Here is a 16,873-nt window from a genome sequence, read left to right as displayed (position 1 = left end):
TGGTGAGGCTGGAATTGGTGGGCACTGGTAGACTGCATTTGATAGGCACTGATAAGGCTGCATTTGGTGGGCACTGATAGGCTGCTTTTGGTAGGCACTAGTAGGCTGCAATTGGTGGGCACTGATAAATTGCTTTTGGTGGGCACTGATAAGGCTTCAATTGTTGGGCACTGGTAGGATGCATTTGGTGGGAACTGATAAGGTTGCAATTGGTGGGCACTGGTAGGCTGCATTTGATAGGCACTGATAAGGCTGCATTTGGAGGGCACTGATAAGCTGCATTTGTTGGGCACTAGTAGGCTGCACTTGGTGGGCACTGGTAGGCTGCATTTGATAGGCACTGATAAGGCTGCATTTGGAGGGCACTGATAAGCTGCATTTGTTGGGCACTAGTAGGCTGCACTTGGTGGGCACTGGTAGGCTGCATTTGATAGGCACTGATAAGGCTGCATTTGATGGGCACTGATAGGCTGCAATTGGTGAGCACTGGTAGGCTGCAATTGGTGGGCACTGGTAGGCTGCATTTGATGGGCGCTGGTAGGCTGAATTTGGTGGGCACTGATAAGCTGCATTTGGTGGGCACTGGTAGGTTGCATTTAGTGGGCACTGATAGGCTGCAATTAGTTGGCACTGATGAGGCTGCATTTGATGAGCACTGGTAGGCTGTATTTGATGGGCACTGATACGGCTGAAATTGGTAGGCTGCATTTGATGGGCAATGGTAGGCTCAATTTGATGGGCACTGGTAGGCTGCAATTGGTGGGCACTGGTAGGCTGCAATTGGTGGGCACTGGTAGGCTGCAATTGGTGGGCACTGGTAAGCTGCAATTGGTGGGCACTGGTAGGCTGCAATTGGTGAGCACTGGTAGGCTGCAATTGGCGAGCACTGGTCGGCTGCAATTGGTGGGCACTGGTAGGCTGCAATTGGTGGGCACTGGTAGGCTGCAAATGGTGGGCACTGGTAGGCTGCATTTGATGGGCACTGGTAGGCTGTATTTGATGGGCACTGATACGGCAGCAATTGTTGGGCACCAATAAGGCTGCATTTGGTGGGCACTGGTAAGCTGCATTTGGTGGACACTGTTAAGCTGCATTTGGTGGGCACTAATAAGGCTTAATTTGGTGGGCACTGGTAGGCTGCATTTGGTGGGCACTGATGAGCTGCTTTTTGTGGGCACCGATAAGGCTGCATTTGGTGGGCACTGATAAGGTTTCATTTGGTGGGCACTGATAAGGCTGCATTCGGTGGGCACTGGTAGGCTGCATTTGGTGGGCACCAGCGAGACTGCAATTGGTGGGCACTGGTGAGGCTGGAATTGGTGGGCACTGGTAGACTGCATTTGATAGGCACTGATAAGGCTGCATTTGGTGGGCACTGATAGGCTGCTTTTGGTAGGCACTAGTAGGCTGCAATTGGTGGGCACTGATAAATTGCTTTTGGTGGGCACTGATAAGGCTTCAATTGTTGGGCACTGGTAGGATGCATTTGGTGGGAACTGATAAGGTTGCAATTGGTGGGCACTGGTAGGCTGCATTTGATAGGCACTGATAAGGCTGCATTTGGAGGGCACTGATAAGCTGCATTTGTTGGGCACTAGTAGGCTGCACTTGGTGGGCACTGGTAGGCTGCATTTGATAGGCACTGATAAGGCTGCATTTGGAGGGCACTGATAAGCTGCATTTGTTGGGCACTGATAGGCTGCATTTTGTGGGCACTGATAGGCTGCAATTGGTGGGCACTGATGAATTGCTTTTGGTGGGCACTGATAAGGCTGCAATTGTTGGGCACTGGTAGGATGCATTTGGTGGGAACTGGTAGGCTGCATTTGGTGGGCACTGATAAGGTTGAATTTGGTGGGCACTGGTGAGGCTGTATTGATCTCTTGTATAATTTCCGCAGTCTAATTACCATCTCCTGTATCATGCCTGCAGTCTCTGATCATCTCCTACATCATGTCTGCAGTTTCTGATCATCTCTTGTATCGTGTCTGCAGTTTCTGATCATCTCTTGTATCGTGTCTGCAGTTTCTGATCATCTCTTGTATCGTGTCTGCAGTCTCTGATCATCTCTTGTATCATGGCTGCCAGCTCTGATCATCTCCTGTATCATGTCTGCAGTTTCTGACCATCTCCTGTAGTATGTCTGGGGGCTCTTTCTAAACAGACTCTCTAACAGAGGCCCCCTCTAAGTCCATTAGAGAGACCCCCCTCCAGGTCCAATTATGCCGCGTACACACGATCGAACTGTATGACGTACTTAGTCCGTCATACAATCCGACGGACAATCCGGCGTACTTTCCACTGAACGGACTTGACCACACACGGATACACAAACAGTCCGACGAAAGCTTGCGCGATGACGTACAGCACGTACGACGGGACTAGAAATAGGAAGTCCAAGACACAGCAAAGCACCCTTTGGGCTCCTTCTGCTGACTTTGCGTTAGTGGAAGTTTGGTTAGAGACGATTCGCGCTTTTCAGACTTCAGCTTAATTCGTCCGTTTTTGTTTTTTTAATTTATTCTCGAATTGGAATATTAATCATAGGATGAGGATGAATAAAGACATTTGTGATAACTCTGTGTGAATATAAGCAGCAAAGCAACTTCACTTTTCTTGCATTATGAAGAAGAAAAGAATGTGCTATATTAAAAAAACACAAAATTAGCAGCATGACGAATATGCTAGCTTCAATACGAACACTAGTTTTACAAGACAGAGCGCTTCCGCCCTGTAAATCCTTTCTGGGCGTGCGCCATTCTTAGTCCGTCGGACTAGCATACTGACGACCGTATTGTCCGCTGAAACCAAAGTACAACGGAAATATTGTTGTGCAAACCGAAATTCTTAGTACTCCGGACTGCACGCTGAAAAAGTCAGCTGAAGCCCACACACGAGCGGATTGTCCGTTGAAATGTGTTTCAACGGACTAAGTACGTCATAGAGTTCGATCGTGTGTACGCGGCATTAGAGTACTCTGCTTCTCTTCCTGTTTTTTGTTTATTGTTAAGAGATCGTGGAAGGATCCCAGGGAAACTAAGACTCCCTAGGGGAGCATCTCTGTGTTTGAGTCATTGCCATAGAAACATTTGTAAAGGGGGGGAGTTAGTAAGGTGACTACGCCCTTGTAGGGGCACCAGAAATATTTCTGCACCCAGATGTCTGTGACTCTAGGATCGGCACTGGCTGTAGGCCTCTTGGCAGCCTGCCTGACCAGTTTTCTTCTCATCTTTTCATCAATTTTGGAGGGGCATCCAGTTCTTGGTAATGTCACTATTGTGCCATATTTTCTCCACTTGTTGATGACTGTCTTCACTGTGTTCCATGGTATATCTAGTGCCTTGGAAATTCTTTTATTTTCTCAGTTTGAATGTGATTGCTTAATTCTGAACACAGCTACAACCCCAGTTATAACAGCGTGTTTGTTCAGCATTGTAACTATAACTTTATTTCAACAGAGGTTTGAGACAAGAGGACTCCACCATAAACAGTGAATATGCTGAAGCCCAGATTCATGATCTCATTAAACGCATGCGGGCGAGGACCAGTCATTACAAGGAGAAGCTGGCTGATGGAGGCCTCTCTTCAGCTGAAGGAAGCCCCACCACAAGTAATTTTACAAGTCTAAAAATCTTAGGTCTTCACTGTCTAAAAATACAGTTATGAGTTAATGATAATAGATCAGTACAAAATGCAACAACTCATAACATCAGATTTCAATTTACTAAAGAAAGTTACTGTATTTTTTAAACTATTTGCACATTATTAATACACCCACTGGATATTATTATCTATTGTCCTCCTGTACCTTTTGTATTGTACTGTAATTGTTTTGTCCCCCCTATACATTGTAAAGCGCTGCGTAAACTGTTGGCGCTATATAAATTGTTAATAATAATTGTCCTAGTGAGGGAAACAACAGTCTAGGTTTCCTCTCACTTGGCAGAAGTTGTCGATCGTTCTTACTTTTTACAAAGCTAAAAACAAAAAAATGGCTTTAGAAAGGTTTTTGGTGGATTTGTGTTAATTATTTAATTAAAATGCATTTGATTTGTTGTGACTGAAAATAGTAAAGTGCATCAGTGAAAAATAATATATATCTGTTCTCAAAGTTTTGGCAATGCTTCTTTTTCTAGCTTAAACATGCTACAAAAATATTATTTTGCCGCTTTTATCTGTTTAGTGATTGATCACTAAACTGATAGAACAAATGGCTCCCTGTGGTGTGACCTATACTAGTGGCCTGCAATACAGAGTAATAGCCAACATTTGTTATTTTTTCAATCATATTAATCATGGCATGCTGCTTTTGTAATGCACCCTATAGGGGGTAATTTGTTCCATTCAATAGCAAGCTGAAAAAAAAATGCTTAGTGGAAGGCATAAAACGTGAATAAAAAGAGTAATAAATATTTACCTTACACACCAGATTCCTGTAGGTACCAGAAATGATACTGGGCCTGACCATGTGGTCTGTGAAAGCTTTGGGTCCCAAGCCTCTCAAAAAGGTGCTCCAGAACTGTGAAGGAGCACATTCTCATGGGATTGTGGATCCTCAGTTTTGCCAAATTAAGTAAATTTAAAAATCAACTGAGCTAGGTGGAAAATGATCGGCCGAATAGTAAACATATATACAGTTCCTATTTGCGCTACAAACTATTAGTTATGTGCATTGGCATGTACAACCTGAAAAATATAAAGTAAACTAAGTTCCTGTGCGGCTACCAACCACTGGAAAAATGGATATCAGGATACAGAAAACAAAAAGCAGCGCAGGATGGAAATCGCATGAAAATGTATTAGTCTTTAGATAAGTAACATGATGAATTTATTGCACTAATGCCACGTACACACGACTGGACTTTTCAACAGCAAAGGTCTGACAGAGCAAATCCGGCAGACAATTCGATCGTGTGTGGGCTCCATCGGACCTTTGCTGTCCAAAAATCTGACGGACTTTAGAAATAGAACATGTTTCAAATTTTTTTGCCGGAACCCCGCCGGACCCAGTTCCTATTAAGAAATCCGCTCGTGTGTATGGTAGTCTGATGGATGAAAACTGACGCTAGGGCAGCTATTGGCTACTGGCTATGAACCTCCTTATTGTAGTCCGGTCGTATCTCATCACGTTCGAATCCAGAGGACTTTGGTGTGATTGTGTGTGGCCAAGTCTGTTCATTCGGAAAGTCCGTTGTAACTCCGCCGAAAGTCCGTCGGAAAGACCGTCGGACCTAGTCCGTCGAAAAGTCCGCTTGTGTGTACGCGGCATAAGAGTCAAATATAAAAAGTTGCAGCAACAGTCAATGGTAGTATAGATACTTGTAGATGGTTGCAGAACAGTCATAAAAGCATATAGCTAAATAAGATACTGGTATAAATAATAAACGATACCACTGCTGAGTCCGAGTGAGAGGGGGTTAACATCAGGACTTTGATAAAGCGCTGAAGGGTGAAACATGTAGTCACGGCTTCCACTGAGTCTACGATATTCCACTGCTGATTACTGACGAGTTCCCATTGTTTCCGGCTTCCCTTTGTTTCAGTGGTAACACTGACGTCACTCAGTGCGTCCGGCTCCTAGTCTGCCTGCTCAGCTCTTTTGGCTTCCTTCCCCCTTGCGGTTGTCTCTGTCTAGCCTTCGCAAAGCTCAGTTCAGCTACACAGCATGCTCATAGGAGCGTCATCCCACGTCCCACAGTAATGCTTGCTGTGCCCATCTGAGGATCCTCCTTACCGTGCCTGTACATGTGTATGTAGGCTGAGCGCTTTCATCTGGCAGCTACAATATTTGAGACACCATCCTCCCCCCCATCATACTGGGGTTTTTCATACCATCTATTTAGAGTTGTGACAACCCTCTCCACGGTCCAGACTGAAGCCGATTGGTTGATGTCAACCCCCTCTAATCCACACTCAGCAGTGGTATCGTTTATTATTTATACCAGTATCTTATTTATCTATATGCTTTTATGACTGCAACCATCTACAAGTATCTCTACTACCATTGACTGTTGCTGCAACTTTTTATATTTGACTCTTAGTGCAATAAATTCATCATGTTACTTATCTAAAGACTAAGGCCGCGTACACACGGGCGGACTGTATGGCCTACTTAGTCCGTCGAAACACATTTCAGCGGACAGTCCGCTCGTGTGTGGGCTTCAGCGGACTTTTTCAGCATGCAGTCTGGCGTACTAAGTATTTCGGAATTTCCGTAATTCTGTCCGTCATACTTTGGTTTCAGCGGACAATCCGCTCGTGAGAAGGCTAGTTCGACGGACTAAGAATGGCGCATGCTCAGAAAGGATTTACACGGCGGAAGGTTGCATTGCTGTGTATTGGACTTCCTATTTCTAGTCCCGTCGTACGTGCTGTACACGTCATTGCGCAAGCTTTCGACGGACTGTTTGTGCATCCGTGTGTGGTCAAGTCCGTTCATTCGAAAGTATGACGGACTGTCCGTCGGATTGTATGACGGACTAAGTAGGCCATACAGTCCGCCCGTGTGTACGCGGCCTAATACGTTTTCATGCGATTTCCATCGTGCTCTGCTTTTTATTTTCTGTATCGGCCGAATAGTGACTGCATTCTAGAAGACCACTGCAATATTTCCCAGGTCCAAAGCCTGATACTACCAACGCCAACCACACCATCAATGTTGGTCCTAATTTCAGGCTACTACAAAGATGAAATCTTTAAACGTGTTAGCAGTTATAAAAATCTGATAATAAAAGAAATGTGAAAGTTTAAAGGTACAAGCAGCTTTGAACATAAAAACATACCTATCTGGCTCTCTTACCAAACTTATATCTGGCTGTAACGATCTTGACGTATACAGCAATGACATTTATTTTATATGTATAGCTCCAGAGAAGAAGAAATCCCCTCCTCCTCCGCCACCACCCCCACCCAAAGAAGAAAAAAAGGAAGAAAAAGATGTTGAGAAACAACCCAAACCAGAAACAGAAGAGGAACATTATTGTGATATGCTCTGTTGCAAGTTCAAGAAGCGACCATTAAAAAAAATCCTTAACAAGTTCAAGATACCAGAGACCATTGATGGATATACAGGTACACTATATTCATAGGCAACAAAATTGACCTTTTACTTGAAGTGAATATTATAAATATGCTTTCCGCATGTGCTAAATTAAATAAAATTGAGAAGACCAGCATAAGGCACTTTTCCTCACGGCTGATTGGAGCAGTGTGGGAATAAAGGAAAAATGAGTAGTTGCTGGAAAGGAAGTCATGAAGGCAAATCTGTTGATTTGCCCTGCATTGACAAAACACAGGTTTGACCTAAAGTGATAATAAACACACGCTGTTAAATTTACATTGCCCCTTCTATTTCTGTATGTGGATGATGGAACTGTAATCATTTCATTTAAAAAACAAAACATCTAAGTACCTTCTTCCTAATTGATATACATCTGTCACATAACCCAGATCTTCCCCAGCCTGTCTGCAGGGAAACATAAGCAGGAGGAGCTTCTAGTCTTCTGCTGCTGGTCACATGTTCAAAAAATAAATAAGAAACAGTCTTTTGAGTAAAAAGTAAAACTAAAAACTGAACATCAATAAACTGTTTTAAATTGTCATACAAATATATATTTGAAATCAAATATTTATTATTTTTTGGCAATAACATGGTGTGGGCCATTAGATTTCTGCCAGTTACAGGCTGTGTTCTGCCCCTCCAGCCTCATTCTTAAAATAAGAGGGAGGTGAAGCCTCCATTAATCTACTTATCCCACCCCCATTGTGTTTAGCTGGTTTGTTGGCATGGAAGCAGAGAGAGGGAGTGGGCTGTCATTTACCACTGTGTACACACCCACATGTGTGACTCTATAGTCACATTGGCTGCTCAGATGGTATAGGGAAGAAATGCTCAGCATAGGAACTAAAAACTGAGCATGTGCAGAGTTGTTACCACAGCTGTAATCCCTAGCTGAATTGGGGACAGATGGTGGAGATATAGATCTGCAGGATCAACCAGAAAATGAACAGTGTGTAATACTAGAAGTCTCTGGGTTACAAATACATTTTTATAGGTGTGTCCTTAACCACTTCCCGCCTGGCCTATAGCAGAATGACGGCTGGGCGGTGGTTTCATTATCCTGACTGGGCATCATATGGTGTCCTTCAGGATAACATGCCGCTGCGGGCACGTTTGGGCCCGTTTGGGCGCGCATCGTGGTGATCGGTGGAGCGGTCTGTCAGTCTGACACACCGCTACACTGATCTCGGTAAAGAGCCTTCGGCGGAGGCTCTTTACCACGTGATTAGCCGTGTCCAATCATGGCTGATCACGATGTCAACAGGAAAAGCCAGTGATCGGCTTTTCCTCACTCGCGTCTGACAGACACGAGTAGAGGAGAGCCGATCGGCAGCTTTCCTGATGGGGGGTCTGCGCTGATTGTTTATCAGCGCAGCCCCCCCCCAGATGCCCACACTGAACCCCCAGGGACTCCACTAGGACCACCAGGGAAGTGGGCAACATGTGGATGGCCAGGTATGTACCCCCTGGCCATCCACATGTGCAAATGATGCCCAATGGGCACTGACTGGCACCATCATGTACCAATCAGTGTCATCAGTGGCACCCATCACCCAGCAATGCCACCCATCAGTGTCATCAGTGCCACCCATCAGTGCCCATCTGTGCCCATCAGTGCCCACCTATCAGTGCCCATCAGTGCCCATCCATGCCACCTATCCGTGCCACCCATAAGTACCCATCAGTGCCACCCATAAGTGCCCATCAGTGCCGCCTATGAGTGCCCATCATTGCCGCCTATGAGTGCCCAGTAGTGCCGCCTATGAGTGGCCATCAGTGCTGCATACCAGTGCCCATCAGTGGCCATCAGTGCCACCTCATCAGTACCACCTCATTGGTGCCACTTCATCGGTGCCCATCAGTGCCCGTCAGTGCGGCCATATCAGTGCCCATCATTGAAGAAGAAAACATACTTATTTACAAAAAATGTTAACAGCAACAAAGAAAAACATTTTTTTCAAAATTTTCTGTCTTTTGTTATTTGTTGCGCAAAAAATAAAAATCGCAGAGGTGATAAAATACCACCAAAATAAAGCTCTATTTGTGGGAACAAAGATAAAAATCCTGTTTGAGTACAGTGTAGCATGACCGCGCAATTGTCATTCAAAGTGCGACAGAGCTGAAAGCTGAAAATTGGTCTGGGAAGGAAAGTGCCTGGTATTGAAGTGGTTAAATTGAATGTGTATGTAAGTTGGAACCGGCACATTTTTAAGTGTAACTCTAGCAAAAAATTTATTTTAGATTTTTTGGATAGCATGGGGAAGGGCTAACACCCCTGTAATGTTTGTATTGCTGTGTGTGCCCCTGTTCAGAAGATTTCACCTCACTTTCTGTCCCTATGACAATTGGATTTTGAAAATGTTGGGTTGTCGTGGAAACAAGGATTTGTGATAAAACTTCAGTGGAGACACTTTTTTTCCCATCATAACTCTTAGCCCTTGTACACACGGTCGGAGATTCCGACAACCAAATCCGTCTAATTTCGTCCGACGGATTTTGTCCGAAACTGTTGTATACACACGGTCAGACAAAGTTGTCGGAAAATCTGACGTGATGACGTTATTTCGTTACGACGGGACTATGTTCACGCTAGTAGCCAATAGCTTTGGTGTAGGAATTTGATCTGAGCATGCGTGGCACTTTGTCCAATCGGAATTCTCTACACATGATCGGAGTATGTCCGATCGGAGCATTTTGTTGGAAAATATTTCTGGCAAGTTGGAAAGGTTGGTCCGACGGATATGCCGACGGAAACAGTCCAATGCAGACCACACACAGTCGGAATATCCGACAAAACGCTCCGATCGGACACATTCCGTCGGAATCTCCGACCGTGCGTACAAGGGCTTACAGGAGGGAATTTCTCTTCCTAGGGGTAGATTTCCTCTCACTTCCTGTTGTCTCTCTCTGTTTGTAAGTATGAGTCCTATGTAAGTCGGATGTTTGTAACACGGATGTAGGTTTTAATGACATTTTATCCACTTGCCGACTTGCATGAACATTAACTTCGGCAGAATGGCATGGACAGACAAATGGGCATACAGGTACATTCCTTTAAATGTGCCGCATATGGTAGCGCTTGCGACCCTGCCGCGAGCTCTGTGAGTGTGATCGCGGGTCCTGCGGACTCGATGTCCATGGGGATAACAGCTATCATCTCATGGACAGGAAGAATGGGGAAATGCTAATGTAAACAAGCATTGCCCCGTTCTGCCTAGTGACACTGATCACAGCTCCCTGTGATTGGGAGCAGTGATCAGTGACTTGTCACATGTAGCCCCTCCTCCCCACAGTTAGAATCACTCCCTAGGACACACTTAACCCCTGCAGCGCCCCCTAGTGATTACCCCCTTCACTGCCAGTCACATTTACACAGTAATCAATGCATTTTTAATCATATTGATCGCTGTGTAAATGTGAATGCTCCCAAAATAGTCCAAAAGTGTCCGATCTCTCCGCCATAATGATCGCCGCCATTACTAGTAAAAAAAAGTTATTATTAAAAATGCCATAAAATTATCCCCTATTTTGTAGACACTATAACTTTTGCGCAAACCAATCAATAAACGCTTATTGAGATTTTTTTTTTACCAAAAATGTGTAGAAGAATACGTATCGGCCTAAACTAAGGCAATTTTTATTTTTTTGATATTTTTGGTGGATATTTATTATAGCAAAAGGCAAAAAGTAAAAAATATTGTGTTTGTTCAAAATTGCCGCTTTTTTTTTATTTTATTTTTTTAAATGTTTTATAGCAGGAAGTAAAATTTTTTATTTTTTTCAAAATTGTTGCTCTTTTTAATGTTTATAGTGCAAAAAATAAAAACCGCAGAGGTGATCAAATAACACCAAAAGAAAACTCTATTTGTGGGAAAAAAAGACGTCAATTTTGTTTGGGAGCTGCGTCGCATGAACGCGCAATTGTCAGTTAAAGCGACGCAGTGCCGAATCGGAAAAAAATAGCGCCTGCAAAGTGCCCTGAAAGAGCCGCTCCATTCACTCCAGTGTGAAAGCCCGAGGGCTTTCACACTGGAGCGGTGCGCTGGCAGGATGGTAAAGGAAGTCCTGCTAGCAGCATCTTTGGAGCGGTGAAGGAGCTGTGTGTATACCGCTCCTCCACTGCTCCTGCTCATTGAAATCAATGGGACAGCAGCAGCGCTTTGCGGGTGGTTTTAACCCTTTTTTGGGTTAAAAGCGTCCCGCTAGTGTCCGAATACCCCCGCAAATACGACAGTAAAGCGCCGCTAAAAATGAACCCACCACCCCAGTGTTGAAGGGCCTTAGTGGTTAAGGAATATATACGTTTTGCAAATGCTTACTATAATATAAATTACAAAATGTAAAAAAAATGTATGTATAACTGACTTTACTGGAAGCTTATCATTTTACTCCTGAGAGGTGGGTGTGAAATCTTTTGTGGGTGGCTTTATACTTTAATAGTAAATTCTGTACTACCTAAATATATTTTCTCTTTTAGATCCCTTATATCTCTTCTGGCTGTTCATTGTTTCTATTTCCTTCAACTGGAACTGCTGGTTCATTCCACTGCGAATTGTATTTCCTCTTCAAACCTCTGACAACCTCTTTTACTGGATGCTTGTTGATTACATATGTGATGTGTGTTACCTTCTGGATATACTTGTATTTCAGCCACGTCTACAATATATAAAAGGAGGTGACATAGTGGTAAGTATCAATAACCTGCTCTGTTTTGAAAGCTGATATGTGCAATGACATACCTCCTTAGACCCAGTCTATGCGGGCAGCATGGCCACTTGCTGAGTTGGCACCATCAACAGGCAACTTAACTCTTTACTATGACACAGAAGTTACTCAATATTACTTAGATCAACGGAGCACATAGTCTGTTTTCCAGTCGTTTGAAGTGTAAAATAAGAGAGACACAACATAAAGAGATACATGTGTTATTTACTAGTTCATAGTAGATACTCAAGATTTACTCAATCAAGCTGATTCTGATTCCAAGAGTTATTTTTTTTTTACCTGCACTACACATCATCATTTTCACCTGACTGTTATTATACAGTAGGTACTTTTAGACACTTTTTCTAACTCAGTCCAGCAACCTTATTCATTTTAGAAATGTACCCATAGCAACTAGCCTGAAAGTGTCAAAGATCCTATGGGATCTACAACAAAGGATAATATCAGTCTCTGCTGGCCTGTTGTGTGTACAAATGTATCTAGGCTAGTATTGTCTAACTGCTTGATGATTTCTCTAGGCATTTGTTAGTACTATGAAATATGATTACCAGATGCTATCTCCTTCAAGTGTATGTGAACATTTCAGTCTATGAATCCTTAAGCTGGGTACACATTGTCAGTTTATTTTTGTTCAACCAGTGGGCTGAATGAAAAAGACTAGCTGATTTCTACATCTACACAAGCGAGGTGGATGCAGGAATCCTACCCACTGTGCTATTGTATTCTGACAGTGGGGAGTCCCAGCTGTCAGAATACACTGATTAGCATTGCAGCTGGTTGGCTGCAAGCCACTGATTAACCACTTGCCTACAGGGCACTTAAACCCCCTTCCTGACCACGCCAATTTTCAGCTTTCAGCGCTGTTGTACTTAGAATTACGCAGTTATGCTACACTGTACCCATATGAATTTTTTTATAATATTTTCACACAAATAGAGTTTTCTTTTGGTGTTATTTAATCACTACTGGGGTTTTTTTTTTCTAAACAAACAAAAAAAGATCAAAAATTTTGAAAGTTTTCATAGTTTGTTATAAAATCTTGCAAACAGGTAATTTTTCTCTTTCATTGATGTGCACTGATGAAGCTGCACAGATGGGCACTGATAGGCTGCACTGATAAGGCGGCACTGATGGGTACTGCTGAGGTGGCACTGGTGGGCACTGATATGTGGCACTAATACGTGGCACTGATGGGTGGCACTGAAGTGCACTGATAGGTGGCACTGATAGGTAACACTGATAGGTGGCACTGTTAAGCACTGGCAGGTGACACTGATAGGCAACACTGATGATAAGGCACTGATGGGCACTGTTGTGATTAATAGGTGGCACTGGTGGGCACTGATTTGCACTGGTAGGTGACACTGGTGGACACTGGCAGGTGGCACTGATGGACACAGATGAGGCGGTGGCCCTCTGTGCTCGGGACCAATGTCCCTCTGACAGAAGCCGTGATCTGGGGGTTTTCTCCTCATGCTGACAGCGTGTAGATAATAAATAGCTGATTACTGACTCTGTTTACATCACTTGATCAGTTGCCATTGCCTGACAGCTAATCACATGGTAAGGGGCCAGGATCCCTGACTTGCTGCTCACAGTGCGTGGCGTGCGTGCACCCCACAGGGGTGTGCAGGCAGCTCATGCATGGGAGGATGTACATGGACGCCCTCCCGGCAATTTAGGCCCGCACTGTAGCCATCTTTCAGTAGGTCTGTTTCGATAGAAGCTGATCAGACAATTGGCTTCTGTCAAACAGAGGGGGCTAAACACAGAACGAAATTTGGCCAATCCCTGATGAACCGGACAAATTTCGTTCAATGTATACCCAGCTTTATTCATATTTAGCTAAACATTTTTAAACATGCCATATCATTTTATTTTTATAAATTACCTTTCCAGAGCTCTGAAGGGTGGGGCATAGTTACCTACTAAGCCTGAGATCCCTACCAAGAGCCACTGTCAGTCATGTTCTCCATTCCTGAGGCACGTCTCCATTGTCTGAGATAAGTGCCAGAAAGGGAATAGGTTTCCTGTCTATATATAATGTGTCAGGTAGAGTAGGGCTGGAAAGGAGGCATGGCAGAAAAGCTGACTACAGAACTACAGGCACATGGTATTGTAGCTCCAATCAGCAAACTGAGGGATGCAAATTGACAGCACAAGTACAGATCTGCTTCCATGCTTGCAATGGTCAGACATCCACATAGATGCGCAGACACATAGATGGAATTATAAATTAGAGGGTAACTTTCACTTTAAGATAAAATGAATATACTGTAGGTAGAGGAAGAAAGATAGAGAAAAGTACACCTTTTCTGATTTTTTTTTTGTGTTTTTAAAGCAATTAATATGCTACAATGTCAATGATTTAGAAATATATTTAAACTAGCACAGACCCCAGTAGTGGCAAGTGCCTTTAAAAGGTATCCGTACTTACTGAGCAGTAAGGTGTTAGAAGGATATCAGTGAAGGAGCTGCCCTGGCTGCCCTGGCTGTCCTTACTTTCAGATGCCTCATAGATCACAATGGAAGCTAGGACACTCTATTATGTAAATACAAGCTTAAGGAAGTTGGCCCACTCTGCCTTACATACCTCAACGATGCCACCAGGGCCAGCCATACCAATGATGGACCAAGGGTGCTTCCCATGTGGTAGAACTCAAGCCTGCTTATTTGGCTGCTGGAGCACCAAATGCTGAATTGTCAGAGGCATGGGGGGAGCTTCCATATTTATAAAATACTGCATTTTTTTTACAGTGGTTTCTGTTTCAGCTGTATAGCACTGACCATATAAGAGCAGTCACCTTGGGTTGCCTGCTACATATCTTAACAGGTAGATAAATAACTCTTTAGATAGCATAAGTATGTAATGTGTATTATTGGTCTAAAGTAAGCTTGTAGTGGAAGAAATCTGGGAGATGCCAGCAGAACTTGTATCAATATGCTAATCTTGAAGACTACCATTTAAAAAAGTATAGTTAAATAAAATTTTAAAAATCCTCTTCTCTGCAGGAAACTAAGGTGTGCACATCATTGCTCCTAAAAGCACATCAACCAGCTGTAAGCCTACGGCCATGTGCCGAGGACTTGAGGCATTCCAAAAAAATCCAGAAGGGAGCTAACATCTGAATGGGACCCCTGTTGCTTTATTGCTGGGACTGATGAGAGGACACTGCTGCCATTAACCTGTTGCTGCTAGTAGTGACTGAGAACACAGGGATTGGTTACCTAACTAGCAGCATGATTAACTGCTTCAAACTTAAGAGGGACTGTACTTATGTACACCACCAAAAAAGAATGGGCCCCGATGCTAGCTGGCTAAAAAACTGGGGATAAGGCTGCTCACTCAGCTGAGCCTATTTTCCATAGTAAGAGGTACTTCTTTATGGAGTCCTAAATTTCATTTCTGCCATCCCTATAGAGTGCACTCTTAAGTGGATGTAGCCTACTATTTACAGAGGAGTTATTGCAGTATTGATTATCAGTATTCTTACTGCTTTCTAATGACATTACTTATTGCTTATTTTGTGAATTACCGGGTTTACTCTAATTTAGCTGCATAGAACTCGATTCTATGCTGCTACAGCCTAGTGATCATATTTTCTAGTGGATGGTAATTGATCTAGTCCTTTACTTATTTATGTGCATACTGCTATTTACTGCAACTAGGGTTGTCACCTTTTCTTCTAGCCAAACCTGAACACTTTAGCAGTGCAGGACAAAAAAATGTTCTTATAGTATTCACTATAGGATTATAAAATACCTTTGGCGTGCATAGCGCGTGGTGGCAAACAGTGGATATGGCCAAAATGCTCTTGCTAACATCAACACCCAGCCTCCCAGTGATGCCACCTGCCACCCGATAGTTCCTGGGCGGCAACAGATTTGTGTGTGGCTATCTTAGTTACTTGGGGAGCCAGTGTCTGGTATGAATAATGTGTCTAGGTTTCAGGCTGACTAAAACACAGACACATAATTCCAAACCCAGACTGTCCAGGTGAATCCTGGACAGGCGGCAGCCCTACCAACAATGACAATTGACAGATTCTCCCTGTGTGGTCATATGAATATAATCTTACAAAACGGACTTGGTGAATATTTCTATACTACTATATACTATTTTCTAAGTGTTAACTTGTGCTAGCAATGCCTATAGCTGTGGCAGTATGGCTGGGTAGGTATCCCTATTGCAAACTGGAATTTAGTAAGCCAAACTGTTGTATAACATAACATTAAAGGGACACTATTCTGTGAAAACCACCTTAATGCACTGCAGCAGCTTAATGAATAAGGCTGGATGTGCGGGTGAGCTTAAACGAATGTCAAAAGCAATCAGTAATAAAGGCTGATATCACGAGAGCGGATGTGTCATGCTACATTTTCTGTCTCCAAGTAATTGCACTAGGCTTCATTATTTTACAGACTGACTTTATTGGCTGTGAAAATGTCAATCTGCTTATATGATTATAAAGTGCAGTGGCCTGATAACAACTTACTTTTATTTCTAGGCTGAGAAAAAACAAACACGTAAACATTATTATGAATCCACAAAGTTCAAGGTAATTCTCATGGCAAAATGGTGTTAAAATATGAATGTATTTGAGTTGAAAGATGCTAATACAAGAAGTTATTATTGGACGCATGTTCTTAGGGGCATTACTAAGGTCCTAAAAGACCAACCACAGGTACCCAGACGGCAGTGTTGCCAACCTACCGGATTAAAATTTACTGACACAACAGCCAAAATGTACTGGCACAGCCAAGTTTTTACTGGCATCTCCAAAAGTTACAAAATGACAGTTTTAAGTGCAAATTTGAGTATTTAGGCCACAAACAAATACAATATGCAATTAGCAATATGAATTAAGGTAGATATTAGGGCAAAAAACATATTTCTTATTTTATTTTCGATATAATAAGTAAGTAGCTCAGGGACAGGAGACAGGAGGGGAAGAAATTAGAATGGACAGCATACACACATAAAACTGACTCTCACAGTAACACTGACAGCATTGTGCAGCAGCACAGATGATGACACCTCACCGACACAACATGTCCCCTCCTGAGTCACAGTGACAGTCTTTCTCC

At 43.3% G+C, this 16,873-nt stretch overlaps 1 protein-coding gene across 1 annotated transcript in view; it reads left to right on the top strand.

Annotated features, from left to right (window-relative positions):
- CNGB3 (cyclic nucleotide gated channel subunit beta 3) overlaps positions 1-16,873 on the top strand; it is a 534,104-nt gene that overhangs the window by 323,853 nt on the left and 193,378 nt on the right. The window contains exons 7-10 of the mRNA XM_077492986.1: positions 3,459-3,610; positions 6,865-7,071; positions 11,538-11,746; positions 16,294-16,344. Of these exons, the coding sequence (XP_077349112.1) occupies positions 3,459-3,610; positions 6,865-7,071; positions 11,538-11,746; positions 16,294-16,344 (619 nt within the window). The remainder of the gene's footprint in view (positions 1-3,458; positions 3,611-6,864; positions 7,072-11,537; positions 11,747-16,293; positions 16,345-16,873) is intronic.

This window comes from Lithobates pipiens, unplaced genomic scaffold (assembly GCF_037356315.1).
Source record: "Lithobates pipiens isolate NorthernLeopardFrog02 unplaced genomic scaffold, aLitPip1_a1.2 Scaffold_19, whole genome shotgun sequence".
NCBI lineage: Eukaryota > Metazoa > Chordata > Amphibia > Anura > Ranidae > Lithobates > Lithobates pipiens.
This window is presented reverse-complemented; position numbering and strand designations above follow the sequence as displayed.